At 44.1% G+C, this 17,546-nt stretch overlaps 1 protein-coding gene across 10 annotated transcripts in view; it reads right to left on the bottom strand.

Moving 5' to 3' along the window:
- Window positions 1–17,546, bottom strand: part of TAX1BP1 (Tax1 binding protein 1) — a 702,037-nt gene that overhangs the window by 506,398 nt on the left and 178,093 nt on the right. For all 10 annotated transcript variants that reach the window (XM_078663492.1, XM_078663483.1, XM_078663485.1 and 7 more), the window contains exon 3: window positions 7,106–7,208. In XM_078663492.1, the coding sequence (XP_078519618.1) occupies window positions 7,106–7,208 (103 nt within the window). The remainder of the gene's footprint in view (window positions 1–7,105; window positions 7,209–17,546) is intronic.

The raw sequence follows: 17,546 nt of genomic DNA, 5'->3' as shown, positions 1-17,546 counted from the left end.
CTCTCGAGATTGACTCTTGATTAGGGGAGAGCAAAGTTGTCATGTTCTATGGTTGTCAGAAACTAAATCCCTTCTTGTCTAATCAGGGAAGTTAATTCCTCCTTGAACATTCGAGAAAGTTTCTAGCGAACTCTGAGCTACGCTGGCAAACCCAAAAATTAAGTCTAGTATCGACAGTAGTAGACCTAGTTAACGTCTGGTCTAGGCCTTTACTGCTGTAGGTATTATTCCAATGCGCAGAGCCTATTGGGAAAATAGGAGCTACACTACACAACCAAAGGCGGACTGCCAATTTGAAGCATGAACAATATAATTTTTTTTTTAAACAAAAAGCATTTGGGCGAGCTGTGCTAGAAGGAAGTTGCGCGGCCGCCATTATTGAAAGTCAAATGCAAGTAAAATGAAAAAAAAAAAGGCCACGGCCACCATGAATATCAAGCTTGGCGTGCCATGCTGCATAAAAAATGTAATTTAAAAAAAAAAAAAAAGATTTTGGTGAGTTGCGGATCCGCCATTATTGAAGCTGAGGGAGAAGCAGCTAAAGCCTAAGAGAGGGAACGAACGGGAATAGGAGGAGCCAGCTGCAGCCCGGGAGAGGGAGCAAGCATGGTTACCTTCAGTTCCTATTGGAGGTCACAATGAGAGAAAAGGCGGTACTAAGAAGGTACTACTAAGCATATCAACCAATAACAAGCATTTGTAATGCAATAGGTCTCGCATTAGGAAAGTGTGAGCTATTGGTATTGTAAATGACATTTTTTTTTTTTAATATGTGTTGGCTTTGAAAACATAAAAATGAATAGCTTTGTCATTTACAATGCCAATAGTTTTAACTTTCGTAAATGTGACACCTATAGCATTTGTAATGCAATATGTGTTGTATTTACGTGACTTCGATGTATTGATATTACAAATAACAATGGCTTTACATTTTTTAAAATAATTAATACTTAAATAAAAGCTATTGTAATTTATAATGGCAATAGGTTAAACTTTTGTAAATAACTTTTGTGAAGATTATGTTCAGTGTATTTTATTGTGACGAAAATCCAAGAACAGAAGTGAAATATTATCATCTTTTTGTGACATTAGTAATAAAGCTTGAAACATTGAGAGAACATATTTGAACCAGTTGTTGTTGAATGGTTGCACAGATTGATGCTGTGGTGGTGCTGAGTGATGTTGTGGTGGCCACGAGTGATGCTGTGGCGTTCAGTGATGCGGTGGTAGCGCATAGTGATGTTGTGGTGCCCCTGATTGATGCTGTGGTGGTGTTGAGTGATACTGTGGTGGTGCGATAGAGTCAGTAAGATAGATAGATAGAGTGAGAGCGATAAATAGAGGGAGGGAGGGCGATAGCTAGATAGAGTGAGGGCGATAGCTAGATAGAGTGAGGGCGATAGCTAGATAGAGTGAGGGCGATAGCTAGATAGAGTGAGGGCGATAGCTAGATAGAGTGAGGGCGATAGCTAGATAGAGTGAGGGCGAGAGATAGATAGATAGATAGATAGATAGATAGATAGACAGATAGATAGATAGATAGATAGATAGATAGATAGAGGGCGATAGATAAATAGAGTGAGGGCGATAGATAAATAGATAGATAGAGTGAGGGCGATAGATGGATAGATTTAGTGAGGGCGATAGATGGATAGATAGAGTGAGGGCGATAGATGGATAGATAGAGTGAGGGCGATAGATGGATAGATAGATAGATAGATAGATAGATAGAGTGAGGGTGATGGATAGAGTGAGGGCAACATATAGACAGAGTGAGGGCAACAGATAGACAGAGTGAGTGCGACAGATAGATAGAGTGAGGGCGATAGATAGATAGAGTGAGGATGATAAGTGAGGTGGCCTCGTGGTGGACGTGGTGGCCGTGGTGGTGGACTTGGTGGTGGATGTGGTGGACATGGTGGTGGTGGACGTGGACGTGGAGGTGGTGGTGGTGGTGGTGGTGGTGGTGGACGTGGTGGACGTGGTGGTGGTGGATGTGGTGGTGGATGTGGTGGTAGTGGTAATGGTGGTGGACATGGTGGTGGTGGTGGGTGGTGGTGGAGGTGGGTGTTGTTTTTTTTGGTGGTGGACATGGTGGTGGTGGACGTAGTGGTGGTGAATGTAGTGGTGGTGGATGTAGTGGTGGTGGATACGGTGGATGTGGTGGTGGTGGTGGAGGTGGCGATTGTGGACGTGGAGGTGGTGGACGTGGTGGTGGTGGACGTGGTGGTGGTGGTGGAGGTGGTGGTGGTGGTGGGTGTGGTGGACATGGTGGACGCGGTGATGGTGAACGCGGTGGTGGTGGGGGATGTGGTCGTGGTGGACTTTGTGGTGGTGATGGTGGATGTGGTGGATGTGGTGGTGGGCTTGGTGGACGTAGTGGTGGTGGACGTAGTGGTGGTGGATGTGGTGGTGGTGGATGTGGTGGTGGTGGACATGGTGGTGGTTGTCGTGGACTTGTTGGTGGTGGATGTGGTGGCTACCTACTCTGTCAATAGCCTTCCTTTTGACCTGGTACAAAATATATTATTGTATTATGGTCTTGAGTATGTGCAGTTTTCTATCATATTACAAAGAAAAAAATAATGGCGTTACTCTATATTTTGCACCAGTGCAAGTATTTCTAATATGGCAATGGGAGCATACGTTATTAAACTACACGCTGCCAAAGTAATCGGGTGAATTTGATTGTAGAAGAAGCAAATCGGATTTATGAGGAACAAAAATCTTGTAGAAAACATGTACGAGTAAAACACGTGGAGCATCAACTTGACCACCAGATGGCGCTACATCGTGCCCGGTTTTAAGAAACTTTCGAGTCAAACAAACTAGTAGAAGAAAAAAACAGTTCCCGCAAGTCAGTTGAACTTTGCTTCCGCTTAGATTCTCTTTGACACTCGTTTAATAAGTGCAAGATGAAAAATCTATTTTTTTAAGCTCTTTGTTTTCATGTAGTTTAAACGGTTACATTGAGTTTAATTTGGTCACGAGATCTGACTGTGCAGAATGGTACAGTCCGCGAGTGATGTTTCCTGCTTGTGAGTGATTTCTTCGGGGTGTGTGTTGCATTCCAAGAGGTGTGTGCTAGGAGTCTGAGCTCAGTTCTGTGGTGTGGACTCAGAGCCCTGTGAGAACAGTTAATATAACTGGAGCAAAATGTAGTTAAGTAAGGTGAGGTCCATTGACTAAAGCTGCCTGTGATCCCGGTTTTGCATATAAGGAAGGGGGTGGCTGTTAATGTTACTGCCTACGATGTTCAGGGGAGAGAAGCTGATTTCTGATGTAATTAAGTCTGATTTAAATGTATGCTGCTTGGATCTAGAGGGGGTGACAGGGTCAGAAAGACTCACGCAGGGCCCTCCTTCTCAGCCTGCTGCAAATGCAAATCTGGAGTTTGGCCTTTTACGTGTTTCGGGGGAGCCGGGAAAGAGCCGGCAGGGAGGGTACTCAAGCTGGCCTCTGCTTTTAATTACGATAGCCCTGATTATTGCTGGATTTAATATTACAAACAGAAGCCGGGGGCCATGTCCTTCCCTGCAGTAGGGCCCATGACACACTGGGTACACCATATTGGTGACTGTCCTGGGAAGAGAATACAATTAGCGGGTACAAGAGAAATAGATTGCATGGGAAGCGATGGCGCCCTAAGCTTCTCTGAAGAGACCCGCTGATGAGAAGCAGTACACGGCGGCCATAGTGTGAGGAGCCCTTCGGGCTATGATTATGGGCGGGAGGAGTAAATAGGGGTTACACCGTGGGAGGGGGAAAGGTGGGGGGGTCCGCAACGAGCATTTAGGCTCTTGCAGTGCCACCAAAAGCAATGATACATTTCGGTTTCTGAACTTTTTAAAGCAACTGGCATTAAATGGACATAGCAGCAATATTTAAAACACGGTCCCGAACACAGATCTGCAAAAAACATCCCGGAGTTCCCAGTGCGGAGATCTGTGCACAACGCACTATAACACCATATGAAGAGAACATCGAAAGAAGCAGACAATCAGGAAAAAATGGTTCACAACAAGGAAGCTCGGATAACAAGTCTTCTTTAAAAACAAGCTGCCTGTGGGAGGGAGGCTGATGATGTGATGACGGGCAGAAATGAGAAGCAGCCGTGAAGCAGGGGGCGGGGCAGCGGAACCCTTTGATGTAGCTCACGGCCTGGCGGCCGTGAAAGTGCAAGCATTTAGGGGCGGGGGGAGAGTGAGGCCAGCGCGCACTGCGCACGCTGGGGAAGCCTGTGGGAGGGAGGCTGATGGCTTTGATGTGGGGAAATGCGCGTGGTTGTGTTCACGTGATTTCACGTGAACTGTTTGAAATCCGCCCGATGGTTTGAGAACTTTTTTGCCCACTAAAATTCTCCCCTATCAATTCCTGCGGAATGGGATAGGCTCGACCTAAAAAGTCACCATTTCCAAAGGGTAGTGACACAATCCAATTAAAAAGATTGGCGGAAAGTGGGTGGAGCTTAATGCCCATATCCTAAATACAGCATGTCTCGAAGAGACAGCGCAAGTGCTGCCTAGGAAAGCCCTAAAACGTAGAAGTACATTTCTGGCTCCTTTGAAAGCTTGGCTGACTTTGCATGAAGAAGAGGAAGTGCTCGGCTCAAACACATTATGAGATAGACTTATTTGTCTGTAAGAAGTGGGCAATGGAATCTGCTGGTAGTTATACTCTTTCGTCAGCATTTTTTCTGTTTTGGCTTTCAAATGTTTCGGAGTAACAAAAGGAAGGTTAATGTGTAATCCTAGCCTCTGTGTCCAAAACAGAATTGAAATGTCGCTTCACAAATGCTAGGAAAGGTATACTTTCTATGATTTCATACCTACAGGGTTATTGTAAATCACTTACTCTTCCTTCTTAGAGGATATAATTATCTGTTATCCCATATATCATGAGCAAACTGAAAATCTTGGATTCACTAAAATGCTGCAGACGTATCTTTTGGGGGGAGGAAGTGGGAGGGAGTTGGGAGTGGGGTGCAAATTCGTTAATTACCCATATGCACTGTGTTGTTGTTCCTGCAAAAAGTCGTTTGCTGTCATGGCTATATTTGGTTTGCTTTGGCAGATGATTCTGGTGTGCAGAGCCCTGCGTAACATATGAGAATTGGCAAATAAAAATGGGTTTTAAAAAAAAAAATGGTGCAGACGTTTCTTAGAATATCCACCAATTAATACCCTGTATGAATAACACATGTTATGTACACCCGGTGAAAATAAATGGGGGGAGAACAATGAATATAGGAGTGCTAGAGTATTGTGATTGTTTTCGGATGGATGAGTATCTGGGCAAGCAGGATCCCGGACTAGATTTTATAAAAAATGGTAGGTAATTTGTTAATGTGTTGAATACAACCAAATTGTATTTAGGAATCGTTGTTATGCCGTTTCCTTTTCTCTGTGAAGTTTTGCTATTTAAATTAATTCATAACTCTCAACTTGTTGATGTACAAGTGTTCATGTTTTCAAAGCGGGGTTAGGGTGGTGGGAGATGGTGATGCTCAGAACTTGGGTAAGAATGAATAAAGTTTGCCTCTTACTTTCCTCATGTACAGACCATAGAGAGGGCCAGGTGTTGGACTAAAAGATCATTTGTAACCTTTGTGAAGCTGTTTTGAATGCTAAGGAACAAAGGATGCTAGTTATCTATGGAACAATGAAGAAAAGGTTAAATAAAAGTTGAAATTAGTCAATATCTGCAATATTTCATACAACCTGCTCTTTAAGAACCAAGTCACATAAGGTTTGTATTATGTTGACCTTTAACTCTCTTCAAGGTCTTCCAATGTAAATTCCAGTTAAGTTACCTGAAATCAATCCTAATGAAAGAAAATTCAGTCTGTGGATGCATGTGCATCAAGGATGACACAGCCGAAACCCTTAAGTATTCTCATTACATTAGCATATATTGTTTATATTCAACAGTTTTGTTGGCTTTTGGGGAGAACTGAAAAAGAGGTACCCATGTACCAAACCGCACAATGTATGTGAATGTATACAAAAACTCATGCTGCAAAACAACTTGACATTATAGTTCAGAGGCCAGACACAATAAATGGTCTGGTTAAAAGGTGAACGCAAAATAGAACTAATAGCACTAGTCCTATTAACACTTACGAATTAGGGAAAAGAAAGAAACTAGGCTGAAAGATCAACTCCAGAAAAAAGATTCATCCTATTTGCATTGAGGTAAAACCTAAGACTTATGTCAATGATTTACAAAGTATAGGAAAGCCTAGTTTATGATAATACCTTTTTTAACCCCTTCCCTGGTGGGCACATTCCCCCGCTGTGCTGGGGGGGGGGGGGGGGGGGGGTGCGCACAGCCCCCGTGCTCATGTGCTCCTCATGACGAGCTGAGCTCGTCATGACCACACCCGTTTCTTTAGAACGCTCGCACAGCAGGGGAATTCGCATTCGCACAGCATGCGAGCGTTCTGAAGGTCATGACGAGCTCAGCTCGTCATGCGTACCGGAGCACCGTGGCTCATGACGTGCTGACCTCGTCATGAGCATGGAAGGTGCTAAACTGTTGAGACTAAATAATCAGAAAACCGAGCATTTGTACTGTAAACGTATATTCACATGCCCTATAAACCCATTCCAAAAAATGTGCAAACGTCAGGTGCGTTTTGTTTTGGGGGGGTTTTTGCCTCAAATTTACTAGGGCTTCACACAGGTTTGTTTCCAACATTCTGGACCACAAAGTCTCTGTTCAAAAGCCAGAATCGAGGAAAACAACTGGGGAGTCTTAAAAGCAAACAAGCAAATAAAAAATGTGTGTGTCACTATAACTAAGTCATCATATTGTCAAGAAAACGTGTATTTCGACTTTAACGTAGGCCCTCATTTGGTAGAAGTAAGGGTGACGATCTTTCACAACAGGTGCTAGCTAAATGGTTGGTTGGCAGGCAACTGATAAATCTGCCACCTACCACCTGATCTTCGTACAAATGTACTCGAATTATCCATTTGTCAGTCCCTTGAACTCACCACACATGGGTCAATGTGGAGTGAGAAATAAATCTCACTCGAAAGCCGCTGAGCCTCACACTTTATGCACATAATCATGCACATAATCATAAATCTGCTGTTCTTACCTTGAAAAGACAGCACACAGTTCACTGTGGACTCTGCTACGTAGTTTTCAGGCAAAGGCGACCATAAAAAAGTGTAGTAATCCCGAGCAGTACTCCACCCAACCTGTAAAAAAAAAAAAACATTAGTTTATCAGACGAGAACTATGTACCTTTTAAGAAGCAGACTTAGGCAGTTGCGTCCACGGTCATAATGACAGCATCGCTTTTTGTGAGTCAAAGGGGTGAACGACAAAACGCAAGCTTTCGTTTAGGCCCAGATGGGAAGACACATACTTTGTTACTTTCATTTCCTCTGTTAGAGAAGGACAAGCAAGCTGTGATTGGGTACAGCCACGGACATGGACTTCGCACTCAATAACAAGGGATTTCCAAGTCTCTTCTCAGACAAACCTTTATAAGTACACAAAGCATGGCATGTGTCAATAACAACTGCGACCCCTGACTCATTCCCTGATCGTTAGGTTCCCACGTTTAAATTGCTGATAATTAACACTACTCGGCCCCAATACTTATAATAGCACTGGCAACAAACATCATTCAAAAATTAGCAGTCGCCTTGCTACGTCAGACAACATAAATACGGCTGTTTTCCGTTTTTACTAATTTTTACAGATAAATACAGACAAAAAGCCTGCATTTTCTTGTCTGTATTAGTTTTTAAATGTGTATAAAACCGGAAAGTGGGTTGCTTTTTGAGTAATTCTAAATACTGTCTGCCATGACTGCCAGGCCAATAGATGTGTGGATTGATAGATAAAGGGGTTAAAAAAGAAAGGAACTTTAGTAAAGAAGCTTTAACAGCAGTAGATATGCACAAGGTTGATACTGAAATTTGCATATTTTCATATAAGTGCACTGATTTATCTTCTTCTGGTGTTCACAGCACTGAAACCTGGCAGACATTCAAGCATTAGTGCATATGTATCGGTTAAATAAATGTGGAAATATACTAATTTCAGCTTAATTTTTCCACAAAACCCAAAATAAATGGATAACGATAAAATTAGCAAAAAATAAATATGGATAAATGCAGACGAAAATGTTGAAAAATGAAATACCATAAAATTGGGAGCCCTAAACATAAAGAAACAAGTGCGATGTCTGGTCTGAACTTGTGCCACTGTTCGCTTTTATTAAAAATCAGAGTAGCATGTGTGCGTGAGGGCAACAAGTCAGTAGAGATAAACAGTGGTCAGTGGAGAGACAGCTCAGGTTCAACTCAGCATAGTTGAAAGTCACACATAGCATACGAGACTGTGACAACAAGGGAGGGGAACGTAAGGTGAGGTTTTATACAACAGTGAGGATATCAATCCTAAAGTTATTACGTAGAAGGAGGCCGTAATAGCCGTAATCTTGACGAAGCCCTCTGGCGAAACGCGTCGTATGCTGTAAAGTTCCCAAATAAAATCTTCGTGGAACCACCCCCTGCGTGTGCTGCTTTCCTTACGAACAGTCGGTTCGTGGATGTTTGTAGCTGTGAGATATATATATATATATATATATATATATATATATATATATATATATATATATATATATAGAGAGAGAGAGAGAGAGAAATAAAGAATATATGTATGTATTGGGTCGTAAGGGTATTTTTAGGGTGGGTAAGAGTATTTTGGTTCATAAGGGTATTTTTAGGGCGAGTAAGGGTATTTGGGTGGCTATTTTTGAGATTTCTTTTTTTTACTGCAAGCATGTCACAAATATAATAGCAAAAAAAGAAACATGCTGATGCCTAAACAGAGACCATACACTTGAAATTGTTGGTATAAAGAAAAAGTACCATTAGGTTTGCATTACTGTAATCTGAAGGCGTAATTTAAACAATTAAGTATGCTTAAAATATATATTTTTTTTAAGTTAAAAAATATATAGAAAAATGCGTTGATAAAAAGCACTGGGCCACCAGCCATGTGTTGGACTGGAAAAAATAAGTTTGCCGAATTCTCTATGCACTGACAGACACTAAGACAACTACCATGATGATGCAGAATATACAATATCTCATGTCAATAGACAAAGGCATTTGTGAGTATTGATACTGCCCCTATTAGCTTGCAGTGATGATATGTATCCCTTCATCTATGATGTTATTTGTTCTAGGCAGTAAGAAAATGCTTAGCTAATGCTAAAAGAAGAGTCTGTTGAACTGGTAAAAATGCTTTTGCCGAATTCTCTAAGCCATGTACGACTTAAGTTAGCATTTGCTGCGCCATTTTGAACAATGATCGAAACTAACTTCTGTCTCACTTTGTGTCTGCCTCATCGCAAAACAGCTGCCAATGTATTCTTTGTTCGTGAATTTCTCCAAGGTTGAGTTTTCCTGTGCTAATTAATAGACCGTTTTTATTATCGCATATCTTTCTGACTAGATAAGCCAAGATAATGTGTGCCCGGTCCCAGGACTGCAACCCATCCTTCTGTATCTCCTTTGTTCACCAGCTACTAACTGGAAAATTCCAGTATGGGCGTGTCTTTAGGGGTATTGGAAATGTACTTTATGCATTGTCATGTTGACCGAAGTCAGTCCCTCTGCAGCAATCTCAGGAGGCTGGTCAGACCGGGCTCCACTTGAGTGTACTTCCAACAAATGTCTTGGGTTTGTATACTCCACTGTCTGACCAACTCTTCATTTGTATGGAAGTCTGAGAGGTGGTCACGAGTGACCCGGTGACCCTAATCGGGTCACTTCCTTCAGTTGGCGCCCAAACAGGGACTGCATTGGATGACCCATCCTCGCCCGCGGACGGGCGAAAAGGTCGGACCATGTCGGGTCAGACGTGCGGACCGGGGATCTCTGCAGAAGAGAGTCTTGTACTCGCAACTGCCCCATCTGTCTGACCGGGCGGCGCCTCATCCAGTGATCATCCCGACTGGGGTCCTGAAAGGCGAAACCCTTGGATCGGACCGTTTGGTCCGTAGAGTTGGCAGTGAATAATAACTTCGTTTGACCTGTGAACACCAGTTGAGTTTGCCTTGGTTCTTTGTGGATATGGTGGCATTTTGATTTGTATTTGGCACGGTCGGAGGACCGTTTTTGGACAAGCACTTGAATTGGTTTGATTTATTTATGAACATGGTACCATTTTTGATTTGTATTTGATAAATTTGAGAACGGTTTTTGATAAAGGTATTTGCAAATATCTGCTTAGTATGAATACTGAGCTTATTTTCTTTTGAAAATGCTGTGTTTTAGGCGGTTCCTGTGCTTAGGCTGTCGCTGTTGTTCTGCTGAAGTTTGCCAGCACACCCGGAAGGAGCCCCGAATTTCGACATGTATGTAAAACATGGCCTTGGCTCTATTATGTTTAGTTCATTAAGGCACAAATATACGAGGGACAATACAGAGTAGCAGAGGCCATTGACGGGCACTACTGATGAACAGAAAATGTATTTTCTACAGGATAAATTGTATGCGAACAGGAGTAGGCAGTCGATGTTTGATTCCCTCAGAACGTGGCAACAGGAAGCTAAACAGAGATGAATGAAAGCAAAGAAAGAAGCCCGGAAGGGAAGAATGCAGACATTGACTCAGAAAGCTTTAGCGCATGATAGAGAGAAAATGGAAAAGGGAATAGAGTGTGCAGATAGGAAGTTTAGATTGCAATGTGAAAAGTCTTATGTTGCCCGAGAAGAGAATGATGCCTTTGTGGAGAAATTGCTGGATGTTTGACCCCCGCCTCCGTATGCCCCACAGAGGGTATACCCCATACTTCCACTGCAGCCCCAGCTACCCGGTTCTTCTGCTTCGGTTGTCTCTGTCTCTGCTACTGTTGCTCCATCTGCCTTGGCCACAGCACCTCCTGTCCTTTCTGTGTCATCGCCGTCTGTGGCAACCATGACTGTCAACACTTCGGCAACGGCTGTTGCTTCAGTATCCCTTTCCCCAGCTCTTACACCCATGACCCAGCAGGTTGCGATGTGATTGCCCAGTATCTCCGTTATTACTCCCACTGTTTTTCCCTATCCTCCCGATGTTACAGAATCTTGAGACACCAGTACGTGGCCCTGAGAATAGGGACTGGACAAAATTCAAGGACCGGTTAGGATGGATGTTGATACGATCTGATGTGGGGGAAGCTAAGAAAAAGCTGGTGGCTAATCAAGCAGCTCAGTGGGCTCAAAACCCCATTTACAGTGTGGAGGATGTGAGGAGTGTGATGAAAGATTATGAGCCGTTTGTGTAGCAGTATGCCCTCAAGCACATGTCAGCAACTTTGATTGGACTGTGGTAGCAGTGTTTCAATGAAGTGGCATCCCAAATTATTTACGATATTAGGGATCATGTGTGCGCTTCTGGTATGGCACCTGCTGAGGTTTTTAGTAATGTCACGACACTGGTCGCGTATCGAAATAGACTGCTTGAAATAGTCCAAAGACAGTATCACAGTTTCCGATGAGGGAAGTGCATTCCATATATCACCCTGAAATACCTGAGCTGCGGGATCAGCATGATAATGTTACCAGACCACAGGTGGAAGACCGGTTCCAAGAACAATGGGTTTATACTCCATGGAAAAGGAGTGAGGTTTTGTTCCTTAAGACTCAGCTACCCAACCCTAGGAAAAATTCAACTGCACATTATAAAGAATTGACTGAGGGTGCTTCATCAACTGTGATGATGCTTGCAGATATTGAAATGTTCTTTGGTTTACTGATTTCCGTTGATATCTGGGGGCAGGTGCACACACAGGACCACGATGTTGGGTGGTACCTGAGATCAGATTAAAGCATGGGACCAAGAATGGAAGCCTGGTGAGAAGCCTAAGGTTGAGATACTAGCTTTGCCTGGTCGAATTATTACTTATATGACCTCTCTCATTCCACTAAGAAGGGTAGATTGGGACAAGTTAACGGCATGTCATCAGAAGAAAGAGGAATGTGTCTGACTTTTTCACTCATTTTGGACAGGTATATGGGGATTTTAGCGGACAGGATTTGTCGTGGAGGGAGGCGTCCGATTGTTTGTCAGTAGATTTGTTACGAACTTGCTTCCTGAGATTGCGACTAGGTTACAGGCTTCGGAGAGTACCTGGACTACTTCCTCCCATTCTGTAATATTGAGTATTATGAGCACAGGGAGAACGAGGAGAAGGTGGAGAAAAAGCATAAAGACTTGAAGACGAAGGTGTTGTTACAGCAGGCTTCTAGGGGGAATGGTAGAGGACTCGGTGATTCAGACAGACAGCTTCCTCGTACTAGCCGGAACACTACGCCTGTAGGGCAAAATCAGTGTGCGTATTGTAAGGAGGAGGGACACTGGCCTAGCAAGTGTCCAGTGTTGTTGCAGAAAGTCGCGGCCTCTAGAGGACGAGGTTCTCGTGGACGGGGATGTGGAGCTAGTGGACAGGACCAAGCCCAGCCTGGCGCAGCCTTACAGAATCGTCCAAACAGTAACTACTTCGATGACAGCGGTCAGTACTATCACAATGACTATGATATGGACGAGGTGACAGCGATGTCCCACAGCTAGGACAGCCGGGGACGGAGCAAGGGACCAGTTCAGATACCTGTATATTAGCGCGATCCTTATCTTACAGCACATTTGCATGGCTCGGCTAAGGAATTTTTGGTGGATAAAGGTGCAATGAATAGCTCTATTTCCCACTCAATGGTCCCCGGGGCAGCTCTGTTGGGCCATAATAATGTTTCGGTAGGCTTTTCTGGCGTACCGGTTGTAAGGCCCATCTCCAAGCCTCTTACGCGGACTATAGTTCATTACACTGTGGATTCACCATTTTTGTTGACATCTACTTGCAGAGAAAATTTGATGGACTTGGATTTATTAAAGAAGTTGCATGCTACCATGTATTGTTCCCTGGAAGGTGTTTATATGACAATGGACCCAATGTAGCAAGCGCTAAACCGTGCCTGTCCAAAGATGCGCCCCTCCCGTTGAATTTAAGAAGGTGCCACACATGTTGTGGGAAACAGGTGACAAGGAAGTAGGACTATTGCAGATACTCCCTGTCTCAATCAAAGTTAAAGACAATGCTATTTTGCCTCGTATTCCCCAATATAAAATGCTGCAAGCAGGGGAGCGAGCCTTGTTGGAAATAATACAGGATTTGATTAAGTCGGGAGTGGTTGAAGAGACAACAGCTAATGTGTGCAATAGTCCTATTCTTCTTATTCTTAAGAGGGCACCTTCGGGTTCCTCCGATGATAATGTTGATGTTTATCGCTTTGTTATTGCCTTGCGCAAGATTAACAAGATAGCAGTTCCCCAGTTTCCAGTGGTTCCTGACATTGCTGCTCTCTTGATGATGATTCCTTCTACTGCCAAATACTTTTCTGCCATTGATCTCAAAATCGTATTCTTTAGCATTCCAAAGACCCAGACAGCAGGTATTTGTTCGGTTTTACACTAGATGGTAGGAGCTTTACATTCTGTCGAGCTCCTCAGGGCTATACTGAGAGCCGAAGTATATATAGTCAGGCTTTAAAAGCCCAAGTGGACTCCCTTACGCTTCCCTTAGGTAATGTATTACTCCAATATGTAGAGTACCTTCTCATTGTTTCCAACACTGAAAAGGGTTGCAAAGACAGTGCGGTTAAATTATTGCTGAATTTGGCTTGACATGGACATAAAGTGTCCCTTTCCAAATTTCAATATTGTCGAAAGGAGGTCACTTACTCAGGTCACCTACTGTTCAAGGAGGGTAGGCGATTGACCCCAGAACGCATCAGTACCATTGTTAAAATGCTTATCCTCAAAACTCAGAGGGAGGTGCGCACTTTCATTGGTATTACTTCCTATTGTCGTCAATGGCTCCCTAACTACTCGTTATTAATAAAGCCTCTGCTAGCACTAACCACTAAAGGTCCTGGACGCATGAATGTCAGTAGTCTTTTGAGCAATTAAAAGTTGCACTTTGCTCTGCTCCTGTGCTTGGTATGCCTGATTATATGAAGCAGTTAGTGCTGTACCTACACAAAACGGCTAGCTGGGCGCTTTCTTAACACAGGGCTTTGGAGGTTTGCTTATTTTTCTGCTATCTAGGAGCCCTCCTGTGCCGTCTGAGAGCGGTCGCGGCTGTGGCGGTCTCTATAAGACAATTGGCAGGGCTTGTACTTGATACTGACCTTACACTTATGGTGCCCCAGGCTGTGGAGACCCTTTTGAATAAGACTAAGGCGCAGCACCTCACCAACGCGCATCTGACCCGTTATAAGCTAACTCTTTTTGCACCACGTTACGATCAAAAGATGTGTCACATTGAACCCAGCCACGTTATTATCCCTTCCTTCTGAGAGCGAGGAAATTGACATACATGATTGCATCTTCCGGACAGATCAAGAAACGAAAGGACGGGTAGACCTGACTGATGTTCCCTTATCTGACCCCCAAGGGGAACTATATGTTGATGGCTCTTGTTTTAAGTTACCAGATGGCACTACAACTGCTACATATGCGATCACAACACTGCACACGGTAGTGGAGATGTCACGAGTTCCCTATCAGTCAACCCAAGCAGCAGAACTCGTAGCCCTTATACGAGCCTGTGAGTTGAGTGAGGGTTTGGCTGTCAATATCTATACTGACAGTCAATACGCATTTGGAGTCGCCCATAATTTTGGACGGTTCTGGGCAGAGAGAGGATTTCTCACCTCCCATGGGGTGAAGATACAACATGGCCCCCTTATATATAGGCTTTTGTCGGCTTTGACACTCCCCAAGAAATTAGGGCTAGTGAATTGCAGCGCCCAAAAGGCAATTACTGAGAATGTGGGTAAAGGGAATGCATTTGCAGATCAGACAGCTAATGAGACGGCCCGAACGAAGATGAAAAAGATGTTTGTAGCAAGTCCTGCTAGGTGGGTGCCCGAGGTTACCATGTTTGAGGATACACTGGAAAGAGTCATGGAGATACAGAGTGAGGCAACTATTGAGGAGTCAGTGGTATGGCAGGAAAGCACAGCACGTGTGGATGAGGATGGGAGTTGGACTGATAAGTCAGGAAAACAGAGATGGATGCTGCCAGATGCATATGTTCTCCCCTTAGTCACCATGGTGCACTGGCCAGCTCATATCAGTGCTAAAGGTATTTGTAAGTGGTTAGACCCTGTATGGCAAAATGATAACATCCGGAAGACAGCTGCCCATTTGGTCAAATATTGTATGGTGTGTATGATGCACAATCCTGGAAAGGGTACCCCTAAGCCACCTGGCAATTTCGCACCCCTTACTTTCCCTTTTGAGGGCCTCCAATTAGATTACATAGAGATGAATCGAGTCAACAGTTTGAAATATGTGAGTGTGGTGGTTTGTGCATTCAGTAAATGGGTTGAGGCTTACCCACAAAAGAAAACGCAGCCATAGCGACTGCGAAGGTACTACTGAAGGAGTTTTTCCTCGCTTCGGCTTGCCCCGTTTGATTTGAAGGGACAATGGAAGTCACTTCAATGCTAAAGTGATTCAGTTGGTGTGTGAGGGACAACATATCAAACAGAAATTCCATGCTGCAAATCCCCCCCAGTCAGCAGTTTTGGTTGAGAAGTACAATGGTACTCTCAAAACTGAAATTGGCAAAGATTCTGGAGAGCACAGGGTTGCAGTGGCCAGATGTTTTACCATTAACCCTTTCATCTACAAGAACGACAGCCCATTCTAGGACAGGATTATCACCCGACAAGGTCATGTTTGGGAGCCTGGCAAACGTTTGGGGCATGCCTCGACCTCGCCGATTTTCTGAAATTGAATATCCTCTGTTGGTAGACTATTTGTATGCGTTCTATTCACCAACAGATCCAGGAACATCTCTCACCAGTACCTGAGGGACCAGGCCACGACATCCGGTCTGTATGGAGCCGAGGTGGAAGGGGCCAGCCCTTTTGCTCCTCTCTACCTGCATCGCTGTGAAGGTCGCTGACCGAAAGAACTGGATTCATTGCAAAATTGCCGCAAAGTGCCTCTGCCCTTACTCTACGATCAGTGGGTCAATGAGGGCATCGGGGACTCGGAGAGAGTCCCACGGTTCACCCCCTTTTCGGATGCCCAACTCACGTGGACCCAAACAGAGGCAGAGAATGACGAGGTCCTAAATGCAGCAGTGCCCCCGTAGATTAAGGTAATCCCAGAGTCATCTTCTGCTGGCCCCTCTGTGTCTGACCCCTTTTCCCTGACCCCTCTGTGCCTGGAGCAGTTAGGTAGAATTTGCGCTCCCAAAGAGGAACAGTGCACCAAAGGAAAAGTCAGAGTAGCAGGGATGGACTCGACAAGTCAGGCAACAGTAGCATAGGGCGAGGCGATATTGGTGCATTGTTCGGACACTGGACAGGGTAGCTAAAATGTGCTCCCCTGGAGGGGGGTACTTTATCCTGTACAATGTGGGATTATCTTCAAGAGCTGGTCCAACAGCTCCACTGCCGGTGCTCAACAGCGCCAACGTTGATGAACAATAGGAGTCTGCCAGCGAGGCTCTAACGGACTCTGGGAACATTTGCCTTTTGCCCCTGGTTTTCTTGCATTCTTCCTTCTTGGTTCCACAATGTATCCATTTGGCCGACCCATTACTCTGGAGGAACAGCCATTAGCAGCACCGTGTTTAGAGCGGGATGAGTCTAGTTAGTCCATAAAGAGCAAAATAGTTTTTGTAGTGATCGTAGTGATTTTCTTAATAACGGTACTTGGAGTAGCATGGTTCCTGGAGGAGAAATACACAGTACATTCCCTGGTTGGTACAACGCTTGTTCCCTACCCCCCTCCCCCCCCCCGAACACATGTTTGTTACTTTGACCCCTCACAAAGGGGAACATCGCAAAACATATGTAGACAACGTATTTTTGCAACTGTTGCATCAGGCCCATGATACGTCTAATGCTACTAATTGGTGGATCTGTGGTTTACTCCCCTCAGTTACACATAAGAGTGATATCCTGTCATCAAAGCCATTATCCTATCTGGGAAGTTGTGAGGGGTGGTTTGAACTGCTTACTATGGCGCATTATCACTTTCATACTTCTAATATGAATATGAGATCAGCGGATTCTCGCACAGTGGTAGTATATATATGTTTCCACCAAGGATTTAATTCCACTGGGTCCGGAAGACAAGGGACACCGGCTACATTGTCCCCATCGGCTTGTTTGAATGTGTATGAGAAGGTAAAGTACGAAACAAAACATGGCTTCAAAATGAAATGTTGGCTTTCAAGGGCTCAATGCCACTGAATATTTCCAATCATTTCAAATGCGTAATATAACTAAGGAAGAGGCGATGCAGGTGTTGGTAGTCAACACCACAGCTGGTTTTGGTGTCCAGGGAATAGAGAAGTGAAAAGTAGGAGAGAGCAATTGCAATTACACATCTACATTGAGTATGATTAGTAGCCCGCCTTTGCTCCCATCACATAGTGTTTATTTTGTTTGTGGGTCTTAAGCTTATGTTTGGCTTCCATGGGGATAATCAGGTACATGTTACCTCTCTTTCCTT

Source organism: Lissotriton helveticus, chromosome 10, assembly GCF_964261635.1.
Source record: "Lissotriton helveticus chromosome 10, aLisHel1.1, whole genome shotgun sequence".
Taxonomy (NCBI): domain Eukaryota; kingdom Metazoa; phylum Chordata; class Amphibia; order Caudata; family Salamandridae; genus Lissotriton; species Lissotriton helveticus.
This window is presented reverse-complemented; position numbering and strand designations above follow the sequence as displayed.